Source organism: Salvelinus fontinalis, chromosome 40, assembly GCF_029448725.1.
Source record: "Salvelinus fontinalis isolate EN_2023a chromosome 40, ASM2944872v1, whole genome shotgun sequence".
NCBI classification, from domain to species: Eukaryota; Metazoa; Chordata; class Actinopteri; order Salmoniformes; family Salmonidae; genus Salvelinus; species Salvelinus fontinalis.
In genome coordinates this window covers 20,914,947-20,934,259 of record NC_074704.1, presented here as the reverse complement: position 1 = coordinate 20,934,259, position 19,313 = coordinate 20,914,947, and the positions used below count along the sequence as shown (strand labels likewise).

Below are 19,313 nucleotides of genomic sequence, written 5' to 3'. Positions count from 1 at the left end.
TCCATTCTAAAGGTAGAAATGTGAATGCAAAGAGGACTCACCACAAAATAGGTGAACTGGCAAGTGTTGAGTCCTCATTCAAAGGAAGGGCAGTGTGAATACAAAGACATTTGTTCTTCAGCTTTTCTTCTTCTTCCTAGAGTTCACTTTAAAGAGCACTATGTATGTGAAAACACTTCCCAACGTCTTCTCCAATCTCAAACATTTTAGAAAAAGGCTGTGTCATTATCCTCACAAGGGGAGGATAATGAGTATTGAAAACAGATGGTTCAATAACTTTGACACTTACATTTTTGAGAATTTTGTTTGACTTGTTAAACAAAATCTTTCTCAGACCAATTATGTTAGTATAAAATAATATAATTTCCCCAATATTTTTAGCATAAATATACACTCACTGGCCAGTTTATTAGGTACACCACCCCGTTCACGCAAATGGATATTTTACAGACAGTGAGTCACGTGGCCATAGCTTGATATATAAAACAGGCATCAAGGCATTGTTACTGTTCAATTGAACATTAGAATGGACAAAACAAGTGCCCTAAGTGAATTTGATCGTCGGTGCCAGGTGTGCCGGTTCCAGTATCTCAGAAACGGCTGCCCTCCTGTGCTTTTCTCGCATGACAGTGTCTAGGGTTTACCGAGAATAGTGCCACAAACCAAAAAAATATCCAGTCATTGGCAGTCCTCTCTGCGAAAACAGTTTGTTGATGAGAGAGGTCGTAGGAGAATGACAAGGATCGAGTAAGCTAACAGGCGGGCCGCAAACAGACAAATAACAGTGCAGTACAACAGTGGTGTGGCATCTCAGAACGCACAACTTGTCAATCCTTGTCACGGATGGGCTATTTCAGCAAACAACCACACCGGGTTCCACTCCTGTCAGCTGAAAACAAGTTGGAAGCGGCTCCAATGGGCACGCGATCACCAACACTGGACAATTTGATGAGTGGAAAAACATTGACTGGAACATGACAGTGCGTTCAGTTTACTTTAGTGTCCTGCAGTCCCCAGACCTTAACCCAATACAGCATCTTTGGGATGAGATGGAACAGGCTGTTCGCAGAATGAATGTTCCTCTGTCCAATCTGCAGCAACTGCGTGATGCCATCGTGTCAGCATGGACCAACATCCCCGTGGAACGTTTCCAACACCTTGTAGAATCCACTGAATAATGCAGGCTGTTCTAGTGGCAAAGGGGGGGGGTCAGACCCAATACAAGATGTGTGTACCTAATAAACAGGTGACTGTTAAATATGTACAATATTGGTAAGGGGATACCTAGTCAGTTGTACAACTGAATGCATTCAACTGAAATGTGTCTTCCGCATTTAACCCAACCCCTCTGAATCAGAGTATTTTCAGTGTTAGATTTCAAAACCATCTGGACATAAAACCATAGAAAAGTAGATCTGTATGTGAATTAGTAACCAAAGCAGTAATCTGAAAAATATTTCCAGTAGGACCAAGGGCAGGAATATATTTTTTTAAAGTGTACCATTGATAAGAAAGGTCAAGGAACCCACCGCATTTGTCTGTAGACCTGAGGCTCTTATGGATAGGAAGGTACTGAAAATTTGACATCACAGGAAATATTCTTGTAAAATCAGTTATATTAACAATTGCAATTCAAATGGGTGTAAGATGAAGTAGGGAGGTCAGTGACCTAACATCAAGGGGTTAGATGTATATGTCATATGAAATGGTAGCTATTGAAAATGAAATCTTTACATTAATTAATAACCACAGCTGTAATATGATAAATATTTGTAAAAATCAAAGGGGAGGAACTTTGAAAAAATAAAAGGTGCCAAGGAACCCACCACACTTGTCTGTAGACCTATAGCTCATATGGACAGTGAGCTATTGAAATTTAGACCTATCACAATTTCAGGTAAAATAATTTTAAAATCGAATTGTTGTGGGGGGAAACTAAGTCGGTTTAAGATCTCTCGATCATTTAAGACAATTAAGTGTTTCTGGAAACACCAGGTTTGGCTGATTGCAGTTTTAAGACGGCTCCTTAAAGGCGCTGCATGGTCAACCTGACATCTGCATTGGCGTGCAGCATTTAAGGGGGTACAGCCTCTGTAGAGTTCAGGGCATTTTTAAAGCCAATTTATGCTTGATCTGAAAAATGTGGTCAGGGGCTCCATATGGAGGGTGAAACGCAATTTGGAGCCTCCAGAGGCATGCAGACGCCAAATTGAGCTATAACTTTCGCCTCCCAAATGTTTTAACAATGCCAAGGGATCCATATAGCTCTGCAATGACATGATTGGTTGACTGTAGGTGGGGGCGGGAGGTCCTGTATAGAGACAAACTCACTTCCTTGACTACTTCCTTCACAACAGCTCCATGCTGCTCTGCAAGAAGTATGAATGTCCCGACTTTTGCAGAAGCCATATCACCGTAAATGCTGCACGTCCAATGCAGATGTCGGATTGACCATGTAGCGCCTTTAATATTCCCCCATTGGAGGAGAAAAGTAAGAGCGCGAGGTACAATCTTCATTTGATTCTATATATTACCCTAATCATCCAAGAACCTTATGTCGAAGAGGTATTGACGAGCAAACTCCGATTATCAAACCATCCAAAGTAAAAACAAATGTACTGCAGTCTTTAATAACCGGCAAGGTATCATTCATCATTACATCTGCCATCTCCCTGCATATTATACTGTAACATCACCTTTTCTGCATTAAACCTAAGCCTTCATTTTAAGGAATTTTTGTTATTTGTGTCAACAATTCTCAAATATAAGCAAGAATGCGACTGGAAAGAATTTCAATCGATTTCAATACACATCCAATGACAAAGTGGATTCACTTCCAGGTACCTTCAGCTGTGGTCCAGTCACAATTCAACACGAGCAGCTTTCAAGCTGATAAATGCGCCTGCGCACTACGGCTGACCCTTCTGGTTCCTGCACGTAATGCCACGACGTTAGTAGCGGTAGACACAAAAATACAAGCTTCAGTTCTAACTGTAAGAATACATACGTACACCACTTTAAGTCGGTAGCTCATTCACTTGTAGCTACGAACACATTTTCTGTTAGAAACCACAGTTGACAGTAACTATGTTTAAGTTTGTCCTACTCTGCACACTGGTGGTGGCAAGCCGGGCTGATATCGGCGAAGAAGATGGTGTTCTGGTGCTGAAGAAAAGTAATTTCGAGGAGGCTTTGAAAGCTCACCCAAACATCCTAGTTGAATTCTGTAAGTAAACTACTTGATCATATAAAGGCTTAGACAACCTAACTTGTTCACGCAGCTGTACTAGCATGCTAGCTAGCTGCGTTCGCTTGCCGCTGTGTTATAAGCTTCACTTCAGCTAACGCAAAGATATGTGTAATGGCATACCAACGTCAGCTAGCTAGATTTCTTGATAGCTAAAAAGTGTACGTTAGCTTAGTTACTATGGTTTTGATTGGCAAACGTTCGTTATTCAAATTGGTCGCTAACTGGCTAACGTTAGGCCTGTGTCATACATTATCTGTTGATTACACACACTGCTGGCCATTGTATTGCAAGTAGTAACGTTGTATATATTTTTTAAAGGAATCAAAGCGAATGTCCTTCCCAGCTAGCTTGCTAACTGTAACGTTAACTAGGTAGCTAGTTACTGCAACACATTTGGATGAACCTTGCTTGTACAGAACTTTGTTGCGTTTAGCTAACTAACTAGTATACCTGGTACAGTCAACTTGAGTATTCAGTGCATCCCTATCTAGCCGTCTCAGGACTGATAAGTAAACAACTAAATGACAGTCACGTTCGTCTGTGACCACTTGTTGGTGCAAGTACCTGATTCTTTACCAGCCTTGGTGGCTTCATGGATCTAGAAGTTGATAAACGTGACCAACTTATTCTTGTTTGTTTAGCCTAGCTTGTGCTTCTGTGTAGTCTCGAAACAATACTTAATGCACGATTAAGAATACTCTATCTATGTGCAACAGTGCTGTCAAAGCAGCTGTTGAGTGATGATATCATTATTCAGTCGTGTGAATACATCAGACAGACTCATTTAGTTGAGAGGGACGTCTGATTTTGATTCATTCACCACTTGAGTTTCGATTGCTAGATATCGTTTCCTGGCCATGCACACTTTCTACCCCGGTTTCAGTTATGAGCTGTTTTGATGTAAGTTTACTAACATTCACATAAGTTGCTGCTGTGGTTTTGCAACACATTTGTTAAATGCTTATTAACTTATTAACTTGTGAACTTGGTGGTTTCCACTTTTTCTTGAGTGTAGTGGGTTTCTTTTATGAATAGTTTTGATTTAACCAGCAGGCCAGTCCTGCTACAGCTGTCAAGCTCTGAGGTATTCTGCACTTTTATCTGACAAACTTGCAGACCAATCGGAGAACTCCACGACTCTGACATTCCAATGAGTGAAGGAGGGGAGGGCTAAATACTTTTTGCTCACGGACAGGAGGGACCTGGAAGGTTGAATGAGATGCTAGGTTGACGTGTACTTCAAAGTTCAATCATCTGTTCAACTTTTGTTTAACTCTCCTGGCTGATGGAACTTGTGGGGGTTTCTCCACTGAAACTAAGAAACATTGCAATGAAAACACACCAACTCATTTTTATTGAAGTTTTGAAAGAATGATAAATATAATATTTAGTTGAAAAGGAATTGCTGTACGACTCTTAAAATTTGAGTAAATATCCTTTGGACTTTGAACTTACAACCAAGCTTAATAGACTTTGTCAAGCTTATGGTGATAAATTGACATCTCCAGGCACATTAATCACACAATCAATGGGTTAAGTTTGTTCAAACTTTCATGGGGTTTTTCAGTGTTCATGCATTCAGAACCTTAGCAAGCCATTCCATGTCCTTCATGAATCAGATTAGAAATCCACATATTTTCTCAGGCAACATTTTCACTATCTTAGTTAGAGCCCAAGGCTACTCTTTCCAGTGATCTCATTGAAAACTAACTTGCCAGAGGAGTTTTTTTTTCACACCCTCTAAATAGCCAACTGTAAGTAAATGTTTTTCTCAGTTAACTGGCAATTCTAAAGATCCAAGTCTCCCTCCATACAAACATTGTCCCAATATTAGTGTTTATTTAGTAATTAGAAATCATCCCTTCGGCCCAAACGTAGCAACACTCACATGTTAACGAATTATATCAACAGAGTCACTACAGTATTTACATCTACTTCACCCGTCAGTGAAAATCTCTCAGCTCTGAAGCTGTGTGGTCTAATTGTATTTCTACGATTTCCTTCTTGTTCTAGATGCCCCGTGGTGCGGCCACTGCAAGGCCCTGGTCCCGGAGTATGCCAAAGCTGCCAGCATGCTGAAGGCAGAGGGCTCAGAGATCCGCCTGGCCAAGGTGGACGCCACAGAGGAGGCAGACCTGGCCCAGGAGTACGGTGTCCGCGGGTACCCTACCATCAAGTTCTTCAAGGGGGGAGACAAGGAGTCGCCCAAAGAGTACTCTGGTGAGTTGTGATGTATGTTACAGCTAGGGCTAGTACAGCTATCGTATAACTGAACTAAAGAAAGTATTGATCAGAATCGTCGTACCCCGTTAACTTCAGGAGAAGGGGGATTGAACTTTATATTTAAGTAGATGTAGTTTACCCAATAGCAGTTCATTTTTACATGAAGTGGGTAAAGTTTGATAATTTTATGAGCAGAATGTCACGGGCGGGAGGAGAAGCTTTATTTTCAAAAGTTCCAAGTGGTCAAAACCTTATGTTTTTCAGACTGGGTAGGAGGGGGGTTACCAAAGCTGTTTTTTCATTGGGTATGTTCTAGCTCATTTTCCTATTATGTATTGGTCTATAAGCTACATTTATTTGTTTTTTACAAAAATTTATATTATGACAGCTGTGTCTTTGCATGACAATTAATCGTTACAACATATACTGTGCTTGACATGATCGTGGACTGAGTCTATAGGCAGAACTGGGCTATTTCTGTGTACTTGGTTAGCCGTTACAAATTTATCCCAGTTTTTCACTTTCTCAAGTCAATTGGACAAGGCTCTACCCTGAATTCCTTCAGATTTTGAAATAACCAATAATATAAAATAAGATTGTCAACTGGCAAATTTTTCTGTTGTGAATTATTGTGCTGATCTCAATGACTAAATCTAGAACAACCTAACTACTCAATGCATAAGTACCTCAGGGACTGGGACAACTATTACCAACAAAGTGATAAGCTGTCTCGTGTAGTGCAGTAGTCCGGTTATGATCATCAGTCATAGATTCTGTGTATGATGAGAGAATTATTTTCTGACGGATGGGTTAGACACTAAGTAATGCCTTTTCTTATGCTGGTAATGTGACTCCTATCAGCCAAATGTGTGTTAGCCAATGGCCCGTTCACTCTGCCCAATATAACTGTGACTAAACGAAGGGGCCCCTCCCTCCTCCACACATTCTATCCATGCTCTCGCTCCCTCCCATCCCCCCAGCCAGGCAATGTGCAGTTCCTCATGTTTGCTCACTGTGACTGGCTGTGTTTTTTTAAAGTTTTTTTTTAGTGGGGGTGTGTGGGACAGCCCTAACCCAGCACTCGCTCTCTCTGGGCATAAAGCGGTGTACTCGTAAGGCCGCAGACAGCAGTGTCCCTTCTCCAGCTGTGTCTGTCTATCTGGCCTGGCTAAAGCGTCGCTCAGTGGTGTTGCTCCACTGTTGCGTCATTGGCTATCTTTGTATTTACATGCAGGTTAATCATGAGTCAGTCCACTTAATTTGGACACGTTGGTTCTTGGAGAGCTTAAGTCTTCTCTGTTGGTGCAAACAAATCACGGAGGAATGTAGCTACTTTTTTCGTTAGTCTGCCAGTAACAATGCTGGTGTGACCAAATAAGATAAGAAATACTTAATTAAATGAGAGGTCTTTCACTGTCCTTTGTCCCTCATAACGACCATTCAAGTAGAATAATGGCAGCAATACTTGTAGCTGTTTTTACTCAAGTACACCATAGTCGTGGCAGAATAAATGTGCTTTTCCGCCTGTTCACCCTGAAGCATTGTTTGATGCTTCGTACCATTAGTCTCTATTCAGCCAGCTCTGGTCATGTGACCGGGGCCCAGTTCCAATACTTCAAAATGCGTCCTTGCGTCCACCCTTGCCGTCATCTCTGATCTGTACATGATTAGAAAACATGAAGGCAGGCTTGCCTTTCTGTTGTCTTGTTTCCTATGGCCAACCTTGTCTGCTCAGTGAATACATTACAGTACAACAAACAAAGGAAGTAGGGAATCAGTCTCATACATTATTGTTTGAATGCGGCCAGAGTGACATACCAGAACTGTTGTTCCCTTCCTGCAGCTGGCAGACAGGCTGATGACATCGTCAACTGGCTGAAGAAGCGTACTGGACCAGCTGCCACCACCATGGGGGAGGTCGCCGAGGCAGAGGCCATGATTGCCGAAAACGAGGTAGCAGTCATCGGCTTCTTCAAGGTGAGCCTCTGACCTACTACTCAGACCTAGCTGCGCGAGGTCACTGTGATGCTACAAAGCCAATCTGTAGTGATTCTTTGCAGGAAAGTTTAGTGCCTACTAAGCCCCATTTCCCACTAGACAGCTAGTTTGACACTTTCAGTACTGATCAATATTTTTGTCTAATCTTCTAAAGAAATACATGCAAATCATTCTCTCACAGTTCAAATTAATTATCGAGGCATAGATGGGCATGTTTTAATCGATCATTTCCTACATTATTGAGTCCTATGGTTCATGAATGATGGCATCTAAGCTAAGCGTCTCTCTGTCCTGCAGGACGCCGAGTCTGAGGGTGCCAAGGCTTTCCTGAAGGCTGCGGAGGCCGTCGATGACGTTCCGTTCGGCATCACCTCCAACGACGCCGTCTTCTCCAAGTTCGAGGTGTCCAAGGATGGAGTCGTCCTCTTCAAGAAGGTACGGAGCGAGTACTTTGATTCAGTATGATTTAATCACCCCAAGTGTTTACATCTCTTTCAAAATTACTACCCTGATCATGGTGTAACCCCTTCTGTCCATCGACCCTGTAGACTGTTTACTGCCTGGAAGCTCTATCTTAGCAGTGAATGCCTTACCGTTTTTGCAGTCTCCCATTTGCTATCTAGCTGTGAATGTTGGCAGATTTTACCAGTTATTTGTATCTAACTAGATTATAAATACATTATGAATGACCTGGTCATCAGATTTGATTATATCATGAGCTTAACCATACAGCAATCTGGACAACTTAAAGCAGGGTAGCTGCAGACAGGTTTGATTCTTTTGGGATGTCAGCTAGGTAACGGGAACCCACAACCCCATAGCTACAGCAGTATCCGGTCTTGGCCTGCTAATATTAGCCTGTAGACCTGCTCTGGGAATGTGTCTGACTGTCATTCTGCCTGCGTTTGTGCTCAATGCTGCATTCTTCCTTTCAGACGATGAGATCATCAATCTAGACATGGCTAGATCACTGATGGGTTAGTTGGAGCCACTGTGTTAAGTCGTAGGATTTCCATGCTAGTCTCATTGGCTGGTGTCTCTGAATGAAGAACAAGTAGAGCGCAGCTCTTTACAGTTCAGAAAAAGGGGCAATCTTCTTTGATATAGACCTCGTGAGATTCTACCTTCATACTCAAGTCTCGACTCTGTCTGAGGAATTTGCTCATTTGAACCGGCATTTCCCTGGTAATGGCAAGATGAGGGATTCCTCTTCATTCAGGCCAACTGGTCATTAAATTTGGCTCTGACATGTAATGGTCTTATCCTCTCCCCTCCCTCAAATGACAATGATTCTTAAAAGGACCAGATGTGGTAATTGGATATCCATATTTCAAAGCCAAGCCACATCTTGTCAGCTTAGAGTAAACTGCCCTGGGCTGAACTGGGTCACAGTCCACATGGACATTCCATGATATGTTATGCGACATGTTATGACCACATTCCTGCCTTTTCATAGATATCAGATGTTATGTCAAATACAGTCCTCCGTCCACCTGTTAAGTCATCACTGGTCAACAAGGAAAGCTGGTAGTGGGGGTTTGTGTTTAGTTGTAAACATGGTCTGAAAGTCTTCCACTATGAGGCATAGTGCTGAATATCAAACTTCAGAATTAATGCACTGATGTTTATGGGAAAAAATGTGGGTAAGATCTCAAGTTATGTTTTGGCTCCTATTCAGCAGAAGTACGATTCCATCTGACATTTAAAAACAGATGCCACCCATAAACCTTTGGAATTTCATCGCTGGACCAGACCAGACTTGTCAGTCAACCTGTTTCCGTCTCTCTCAATCTGCTTTGAATTTTAAATCATTGCCCTTTAGTGGTCAGGGAGGGCACTGCTCAACGGCAGGCCTTTGCATGTTGCGATTCAATAGATTTCTGCCTGTCATTTTAAAGGCGTAACCCTCCATCTCTAATGAGACATAGATTGGATTCCTCCATCTTACTGCCCGGTAAGCCCCCCACTCATCAGTCATCATACTACACCACTATTGTCTGCTTACTGTGTGTGTGTGTGTGAGTGATCCAACCCTGACACACACTCCTGTGGTCTCCCAACTTTCCCTTTGTGTACCAGTAAGGGCTGCTGTTCTTAACGCTCAATAAAAGCCCATTTAGCCTAACGTTGGTTTTCTTCAGCTGGGGTTACCAAAGGGATTTAAATGAGCTTGTTTGATACATCTATGTTTGGGTTGTGGGGAGTTCACAGGCAGAGTATAATAAAAATGGGACTAAACTGGGAAGTTGGTGGTGTATTAACGGGTTCGGCTACCAACTGTTTCCATCGGTTTTCTCCTTTACAGTTCGATGAGGGTCGTAACACCTTTGACGGAGAGCTGAGCAAGGCTGACCTGCTGGCCTTCATCAAGGCCAACCAGCTGCCCCTGGTCATCGAGTTCACCGAGCAGGTAATGGCCGTTCTTTATACTGCTGATACTCAAACAGATGTGCTGTCTCAAATATACACACTCACACAGAAAATACACCTTTTTCTAGAATAACTTTCTCCTCTGTCACACTAAGCTACAAAATCGTTCTCATCCCCCACCAAGGCCCTATGACGGCTATCACAAGGCCATTCGGTGCTGTTACCGCAACTTTAATACAAGCGTTTATATCCTGAGCGTTGTTCCCCGCGTTCATAACGTCGTGTTTTCTCCGCAGACCGCCCCCAAGATCTTCGGAGGAGAAATCAAGTCTCACATCCTCATGTTCGTGCCCAAGACTGCCGCCGACTTTAACGACAAAATGGTCGAGTTCAAGAAAGCATCAGAGGGATTCAAGGGCAAGGTGGGTGGACCAGACTGAACCGAGTCAAAGTGACGACCTTCATTCATTGTACCTCCATCACCAGTAAATGCTTGTTTTTCCCTGATCTATTTGTGAGGCCGAGTTATTTTTCATCCAGCGCTTTGAAAGTAATTTACTGCATGTGTGGTACTGCGTCCCGGTATGTACCACTGTGCTGGAGTGTACGTCGCATACCTACCTGGACTAAAAGCCAGATACTTGAGCCTCGTATTTCATCCTCTTTCTCTCCTCCCCAGATCCTGTTCATCTTCATCGACAGCGAGGTGGACGACAACCAGCGCATCCTGGAGTTCTTCGGGCTGAAGAAGGAGGAGTGCCCTGCCATCCGCCTCATCACCCTGGAGGACGAGATGACCAAGTACAGGCCCGAGAGCGAGGCCATCACCGCCGACAACATCATCGCCTTCTGCACACTCTTCACCGAGGGAAAACTCAAGGTGTGTTGGCCTAATAATGTCTGCAGACAATCCATTTGTACATGCTCCGTGTGTGGTTATGTTGAAACATAGTGTTACTCAGATTACAGGGTTAAGCTGTTACTGGGGTTTCTAGGACTTTGGGGTGCCCCTGACTGCTGATGAGTTCAGTACAATAGGCCACAGCCCAGCCTAGACGGTGAGAACAGCCGTGCCCTATTGTAGACATTGATGAACCAGTCTCTATTACAGTTATGGCGCTGCAGTGCAGTCATCATGCCTCGATGGCTGGGCGTCAATGGCAGTGGATTGAAAGTGCAGATGTAGGCTAACATGCTGTGCCAGAAAGTGTTGCAAATTTCAATTCTTATGTCATAAGGTTGAATGCAATGTGGGCCTGCATCACGAACGTGAACATACAAGTATTGGTTAGACTTCATATTTATTTTAGTGATGTGAGGGAGTATGTGCACTGTGCAGGTTTTGCATCATTCCCATTGTATAGGAGATTGCCTCATGACTTAGGAATCATGTTTCTGTAACATTCAGCAGAGAAACAACCCAAAATTCAAGTGTTGCTTAGTTTGGAACTAACATAATTCAGCTCATTCTTGGTTTTGCAATAATCATGTAATCCATCGTAAATCTCTCCTCCTCGTGTGTGTCGCCCCCCACAGCCCCACCTCATGAGCCAGGACATCCCTGAAGACTGGGACAAGAACCCCGTCAGAGTCCTGGTCGGCAAGAACTTTGAGGAGGTCGTCTTCGACCCCAAAAAGAACGTCTTCGTTGAGTTTTGTAAGTACTACCCCCCCTCTCGTCAATACCATATGTAAGCCCCAGGTGGTCGACAGGCTCACTTTTCAGGTGTCGATGGCCCTGATATATTTTGAGGTGCTCTCTTTTGATTACACCGTCCACGTGGAGGGAGGGAGGTGGGAAGCTATCCTGAGTCTGAAACCGGAGTCTTTCTCCTAGCCCTGGCGATGCACCTTTGTGCTAAGCCCCAGCAGATGTACAAGAGACAGGGACCGAAGATCATTCCATCAGCCCTCCACACGAATCGATGCGTAACCCAAGACTGAGTAAGGAAACATTGGGATACATTTTTTTTTATAGCTCGCGAAGCCTAAACTTGCCTCCACTGTTGTGGTGAGCCAGAGTGAGGAGTTTTCTATCCCTGGGCTTTAATGTGTCGCTTACAGTCACTGACTGGGGGGAGTCAGATTCTCGTACGGCTGTGGAGGGTATTTCCTAGCCGGTTGAGGAGTGGGGGCGTTTAGCTGGGGGTGCACGTGCCATGCTCTTTGCATGTTTGAAGTGTCCCAGTGTTTGGGTTGCCGGGGCAGGATGGCATTGTAGGGAGACACAGCTGTCGTAAACCGAACTGCCAGCCTCAAACTACAGCCCACAGGCTTGAATTAATGGCCAGCTGGCAAGCCATTCTCCTATTCCAGTGACTTTCCATTGTATAAATGATCCCATACAGCTGTGCATTGTTTTCCATGCATGCGTATCTGTGCATCAGTGAGTAGTTAAATCCATGCTGCTGATACATTGTCATGATACAAATGGAAGGCAAAGTAACATCATGCAATAGAATAACCAGCCTATGCATTCAGGTGATGATCAATGAGCTTGTATGGGACAGGAAAATGTTCTTATCCCTGATTGCTCCTCTGCTCTTCCCACTGCAGATGCACCCTGGTGCGGCCACTGCAAACAGCTTGACCCCATCTGGACCAAACTGGGAGAGGAGTACCAGGACAGAGCCGATATCGTCGTGGCCAAGATGGATTCCACAGCCAACGAGATCGAGACAGTCAAAGTACACAGCTTCCCCACGCTCAAGTTCTTCCCTGCAGGCGACGAGCACACGGTCAGTCTACTGAAACGATGTGGAATGTCTGCCAGTGTTAGCAGCCATTTGTAACTGTTGGCAGTTGACTCCCAAATGTATCATTACAACGTTTTCACTGACATGGTCCTCGGCTGGACAGTTCCTCTGTCCCACACTAGGGGATGGAGATTGAGTTGAAACGGAGGGGCTCTGCTGTATACCCAAATGTGATAAGATTATTGCGTCACTATTAAAGTCGTCCATACAACCCCATTTTGGAATGGCCAAGGTCTGAAAAACAAGCCCTCGCAAGAGAGGGAACTAATCCCCTCGTCAGTTAGTAGCACCACCCATTCTGGGCTTTGGCTCTTTCGGTTAACACCTGAGAAGCATGTCTTTTGGCCACCCATCCACACTACTGAAATACCATTTTTCATTTCACAGCATTACAGGTGAGTGTGCGGTTATTATGATCAGGTTAAGTAGCTGCCACACTCACCAGGAGGGTTGATTTAGCAGCGCCAGCCACACATGCAGAAACCCAAGCCTGCTGGCCCTCTGAGTGACCCGGCCATTGTGGTGGTGTTGACTTCCACCAAACCCAACCCCTCTCTTTATGGCTGCCCGATAATGCTCTCTCCCTCTTGGGATCCTCTTGAGACCCTCACCCCAGCTCTTAAAGAGCAGGTTGTCATTTATTGTCATTAGTCTTGTCTTGGAGGCAGAGCTGAGCATTTCCCCTTAGATAGGCCAGCTGCAATGTCAAAATTGGCTTTATTATTATTTTAAGGTTAAGCAATAGTTTTAGTTAGGGTTAGGATTTTACCACTCCAGAAAAAGATTCAAGATGAAATGCAAACCTGCTCTTAAAGACCACCCTGGCCCTCAATCCCCCCCAGAGGCATGCCAGCCACCCTACTGAACTATAGCCCATAGCAGTCAACTACAGAAAGCCTCCTGGAAGAGATTAGGAGCTGTGTTGGGATTCCCCTCGCAAAGAGCCCTGGGGTTAACCCCTGACCCTGAGCCATTCCTGCTTGTGACAGAGCCAGAGATGGCTTGGGACGGAGGCAGCTGTCTGTTGGCTCACTATGCTCTGTATTAACTGACTGGCTGAGACTACGTGGGTCGGGAGGCAGAGCTCTGTGACTGTCCTCAAGACCGATCTCAAGGGCAGCCCTATAGTAACTGGTTCTATAAACGAGAAAGGCTAGAAACAACACCTTTGGCCTTCTCTCATCCATTAATAGTTGTATATCTCCTCTTGACTGCTCATTGGCACAGATCTGAAGATGGCTAGAGGCCTCAAAGGTTATTGGCTCCAGATTCAAATTTGCATGTGTTGTTGAAGGACAATACAGGCTGATTTTAATAATTAGACATTCAGTATTTCGTTGACAAATGGACCACTGGAATTTCTTGGTTTTATAGCTCCAATTTTGCCACATTTGATAGTTGGTGATGCATGGAAAAGCAAAGAAAAATGATCCATTTATATTTAAATCGCTGTAGAAATTTGATGCATGTGACTTTCTTCCATGCAGGTGGTCGACTACAATGGTGAGAGGACACTGGAGGGCTTCACCAAGTTCCTGGAGAGCGGAGGCAAGGATGGCGGAGCACCGGCTGGAGAGGAAGGAGAGGAGGATGAGGGGATTGATGTAAGTACACACCTGGGATTGGTATGAGGTTTGTCTTCATCCTTAAGCAGACACTATAATTATGTTTGCGAGACAGATTGCATTAAACCGCAAGGCATTGCTATGACGTGAAACCGGAATCGTGCAAACCGCTTCAAGGCCCAGTTTTGATCTGAAAACACCCACCTTTTTCACAATTACTTATTTTTTACATTGTCATATGCTGAGTACACTCTGAAATGTGAATGATGCTCAAGGCCGCTTGAGCTGTCAAAAAAATAATGCGTTTGAAATACAGCCAACCCTTATCCAGTAAGAGCAATGCATTAGTGGACGGGGAAGGAGAATACAGCGATGTTGGAGAAGGTTTAACTTTTGGTGCAACGCATCCTGATCAATTGAGTGTTCCCCAGAAACTGGCCCAAGAGTTGTGCAAGCAAGGCCTCTTATCATACTAGCTGCCTTTTGGGGGGATATTCAGTATCCTGTAGGTCACCCAGAATAGACCCACAGGACCACCTCTCCTGAGGATTTGGGTAACTTGTAACCCTAGAATTGGGGTCACATGCCTACGTACCTATTTTTAACTTGATTCAAAAGTGAACGCAACTTGTTCACGTAAAAGTGATCGCAACCTGTCCTCCCTGCAAGTAAAGCCTACCTTTTGCCTTGGGACAATGCAGAAACAATTGTAATGGCTATGTACATGGTGTTATTTATCAGTGTTTAAGTCTGGTGTCTTTCCCCATCTCACTTCACTGACTCAACCACTATCCAATCCAACCTGGAGGAAACTGGGTCTTGTAGAGATGATGTAGGTCAGGCTGACTAAGACTTCCATGAACTCCGTCTTCAAGCACAGCAGGCAGCCAGACAGACGTGCTCATTACATGACCCGTTAAGGCAGAGACAGTCGTTAGTCCAGCAGCCCATGTCTGTCATCAATAAAGGAGATGACAAACCTTACCCACTCAAAATCCTGACCCGAGTTTGTAATACATTCTCTAACTAATAGAATGTACAGCAGGCTATTCCCGGGTGTATGAAATAATGCACGAAACAGTAAGACATTTTGAGAAATTGAATTATGTTCCTTATGATGTCGTCATCCAAGACTTCTTGCACAAGGGAATGATGGGATTTTTCTCTCCCCATTTCGAAGCCAAATGACAAGAGCCGGTAATCTCTCTAATGCTCTAAAAAATAAAAATAAATGTTTTTAAATCCTGGTGTCTTTATGAAATGCGGCTGGGGTTTCGCTTCTTCCCTGGCACCTAGCCGGGTGCTAAGACCAGGGCCTGCATCCAAAACATACTGGCGATCCAGCTCAAACTAGTTGAAGGCCCTCATCCCACTACCACACCCCCTTCTCAGAAGTCTAATTGCAGACCATGCCCCGACTGCGGTCGCTAATGCCCACTGCAGCTGTCGCCGCTGTTTACCAGGCACTCCCTTGGGACCAGGCCCCCTGTCCGAAAGTGCAAGTCAACATCCCCAACCCCACCTTACTCACCCCCACATCCTCAGTCAACTGTATCCCTCCCCCGGCAGCCGTGATGGAATGGCATCTTTGCAAGACTGTCATTACCTATTTTATTGGTCGCATACACATTTAGCAGGTGTTATTGCAGGTGTAGTGAAAGGGCTTGTCTTCCTAGCTCCAACAGTACAGTAATATCTAACAATACACACATCTAACAAGTAAAATAATGGATTTAAGAAATGTATAAATATTAGGACGAGCAATGTGAGTCTGGCGTGTTTGTGTGTGATGCATAAACAATATGGACAGTATTGTAGTGCAGTGCATTCGGAAAGAATTCAGACCTCTTGACTTTTCCACATTTTGTCAGGTCATTGCCTTATTCTAAAATAAATAAAAGCATCCCCCTCCCCCTATAATGACAAAGCATAAATAGGTTTTTAGATATGTTTGCAAATGTATTAAAAATAAAACCGACCTTAGACCTTTAACTCGGTACTTTGTTGAAAAAAAACTAACAATTTAATCCATTTTAGGATAAGGCTGTAACAATATATGGATGAAGTAAAGGGGTTTGAATACTTTCTGAGTGCACTGTGTGGATGGATATCTGAAGATAGTATATGTACAGCAGTAGTTAAATAGGATAGGCCTTGACTACAATACTGTATATACATATGAAGTTGGTAAAACAGTATGTAAACATTATTCATTATGTACTGTTTGGGTTACCATGCCGCATTTGTTCATGCGGTCTGCCAGAAGGGATGTATGGGCATGGAGGGCCTTTCAGTTAAATCCTCAGTGCCCCACGTGTCCAGTCCTTAGGTTGTTTTCATATGTACATGTTTCACCATAGATGAACATATGTTTCGCCAGAGCACATTATTTCCAACAACCGTTCAAGCTTGTCATGTTGCCCATTTTTAAAAATTGAGCATATATGGTTGGGTCAGGGGAGACACAAAATGAGCTGCGTAGTATCCTCCCACCACTTGTGTTCATTATAGCTTCCAAGCTTTCTACTCCTAATAACTCCAGACTCAGAGAGCAGCTTCCTCCAGGCAGGTGTTAAAGACCCTCTCCTCTCTCCTCCTCCTAGGATATGGAAGACCTGGACGAACAGGACAGTGATTCCGACGGCGACGACCATGACGAGTTATAAGACCCGGCGAAGGAGAGAGGAGAGACGAACCCCCACCCCTTATACCAACCAACCACCATCACTTCCACCACTGTTCTGTGAACACTAATACTTCTCCTTCAACTGCTCCTCAGTCAGTCTGCAGATGTGGCAGGACCCTCGGCCAGCCCCCCTCCTGAAGCCACCTCGACAACCTCTATCTCCCTCCCGCTGGACCAGATGGACTCGTCTTTCCCCGTGTCATGGGAACTCAATGGAGCTGAACGGCACCTCATGGTCTTAACGGCTTTTTACATTACCAACGTTCCTCATCAATCAAACGATGGAGTTGTTATTGCCTTGTATATTTGAACCAAAATGTTAAAAACCGCATTAAGATACTGTGCTTGACATATCCAGTTGGATCCACAAATTGAGTTATGTACCTGTCATTTTTTTTCAAATAACTTTCCCCCAGTCTGCTGCAGTGTGAGTGGTGCAGTGTGAGTGGTGCAGTTTAGTTTTGTGGTGTAGCCGGTTTGGGGGTGGGGGGCTGCTCATGTTCTTGTTCCTCTGCTAGTCTTTCTGAGGGCCAGAGGTGTTATATGGTGGGATGTATGGACTCTCAGGGGACTTGGGGCCATCCTATTGTCTTTTTGTAAAGAGTAACAAAATAAAGAAGCAACGTGTTCTATGTAGCAATATATGCATCTGTAACTGAGACCAATCTTGAGGGTCACTGTATTTCTCTCTCTCCATTCCCTCTGTCTACAAATCATGTTTTTCAGTTCAGTTTCCCTAATTTCAGCATGGCTACTGACTTATTTTTTTTTAAAGAAAGAAAAAAAGATACACTTTGGAAATAGCTTGTTTTATTTAATTGTATTTTCATTCAATATATATTTTTTAAATAATCTGTGTACCAGTAATTCCCAGGTGAAGTTTAAGCTGGGGTAGAGTTGGCCATCTGACTCTGTTAGACCTGGGATTAGTGGGGAGGCCTGGGATGGTTTCTGTTTGTCACTGTGTTCATAGCCTGGACCCAGATCTGTTTGTGCTGTCTCGCCAACTCCTATGGTCTTGACCAGACGGCACAAATAGATCTGAGACCAGGCTACTGTGTTTATGCCGTCAGATTCCACAGGGTTACTGAAGGAGCAGAGGTGGTCACTTAAAAGGAACTGTGCTTTGGGACTCTGAGCGGTCTCTGGCCTGGTTATCTTTGGGGAGGGGGGAACAGTGCAACAGCCCTACCCCAACGTACCTCTACTTCCCCCATCCCTCTGGCTTCAGCTCTACCTGACACTCTTGTCCCCATGGAGGTGTTAGTGTGTGTGTGTGCACGCGGTGATGTGTGTAAGCGTGCTTGTGATCGAGTGAATGCTTTTTTCTTTTCTTTTTTTACATCCAGGGACAAGGTTGTGAATGTTTTTGACGTTGGGCTGGGATGGGAGGGTTGAGTAGGGCAGACCGGGATGAGTGTTGTGACGTTCAACAGCAGCTGTTCAAGGGGGAAATGACTTAGAAACAAACGCATTCCATCACATTGAATTTGACGTGGAAAAGTGAAAACTGGTGGCCAAATAAATAAAAATATGAAAGAATTACTGTTGCCTTTTTATTCTTACACTTTTCAGCACATCTTTGTTTCAATATATCAATAATGTGGAGTTTTAAAGGAACTGGCATGCATACGTATGCCAGTAAATAGTACTGATGCTATTAACATGGCGCCTTACAGGTAGGGCAGCCGTGCTTCTAGCTCCCAAAAACATTTCGCGACACCCGTAATAAGTATGTAACCAATAAAAATGTATTTGAAATAGGCTGTGACTTGAGAACAATGTTTTCTAATGGTTAAAACACATGGACAGTAAGTACTTCTGTCTGTAACTATGACTCAATGAAGAAAGTGGCAATTTTTAAGTCCTGCTTACTGATCTCTTGCAGTAAATTTCCCACGACAACCAAACTAAAGCCATATTGACTGATTACCTTTCTGTAATGTTAACGGTATGCATAGAATATGACTGATTAATTTGCCTATTTCTAAAATGCCTTATCGAGGTTATTTTCAAAAGCACAGTCATGACACTTGACCCCCTCTTGGCCCGATGCCTAGCATTGGCTTCTATGTCCTATTTACGAGACGGTTTTCCCCCTTCTGTGGTGTGTGACCAGTGGCTGTCATGCATCTTGAATGATGAGCTGGAGGGGTCAAGTTCAAAAGCGGGGGGAAGAGTGGGTCTAATAGGCTGTGGGTGAAAACAGAAGCTGTGGTTATTGCTACGGTCATGGCTGGCGATATGAGTTGCGTCCAGTGCTTGTGACAGGATGGTTGAAGGGACCCACCTCCTAGGGTCACTCATCCAGTTCTAGAACTTGACCTGTCAGGTGACAGAACCTAAAATAGCCCTGCAGAGAGTATATAGAGGTCTATACGCAGGCCTTGGATTCCAGAACAGGACTTGCCCCGCTGTCTGAAACATACAGGACACTGCACCACGAGAGCCATTGACAAAAGGCT

General features: G+C 44.1%; 1 protein-coding gene across 1 annotated transcript; it reads left to right on the top strand.

Moving 5' to 3' along the window:
- The first annotated feature begins 2,911 nt into the window (after nt 1-2,911).
- Nucleotides 2,912-18,390, top strand: LOC129839116 (protein disulfide-isomerase-like). The gene is made up of 11 exons (XM_055906383.1): nt 2,912-3,226; nt 5,264-5,470; nt 7,317-7,450; nt 7,769-7,906; nt 9,777-9,881; nt 10,138-10,263; nt 10,521-10,721; nt 11,378-11,498; nt 12,398-12,579; nt 14,085-14,201; nt 16,766-18,390. The coding sequence occupies exons 1-11, from the start codon at nt 3,088-3,090 to the stop codon at nt 16,826-16,828; spliced, it is 1,533 nt and encodes a 510-aa protein (XP_055762358.1). The 5' UTR covers nt 2,912-3,087; the 3' UTR covers nt 16,829-18,390.
- The last annotated feature ends 923 nt before the right edge of the window (nt 18,391-19,313 follow it).

What these genes read in the sequence shown, in the direction of transcription:
- LOC129839116 (XM_055906383.1), top strand. Translation starts at nt 3,088, where the DNA reads ATGTTTAAGTTTGTCCTACTCTGCACACTGGTGGTGGCAAGCCGGGCT. An exon ending in GAACGTCTTCGTTGAGTTTT is followed by an intron (nt 11,499 to 12,397) that starts GTAAGTACTACC and finishes TTCCCACTGCAG; the next exon opens with ATGCACCCTGGTGCGGCCAC. An exon ending in CTGCAGGCGACGAGCACACG is followed by an intron (nt 12,580 to 14,084) that starts GTCAGTCTACTG and finishes TCTTCCATGCAG; the next exon opens with GTGGTCGACTACAATGGTGA.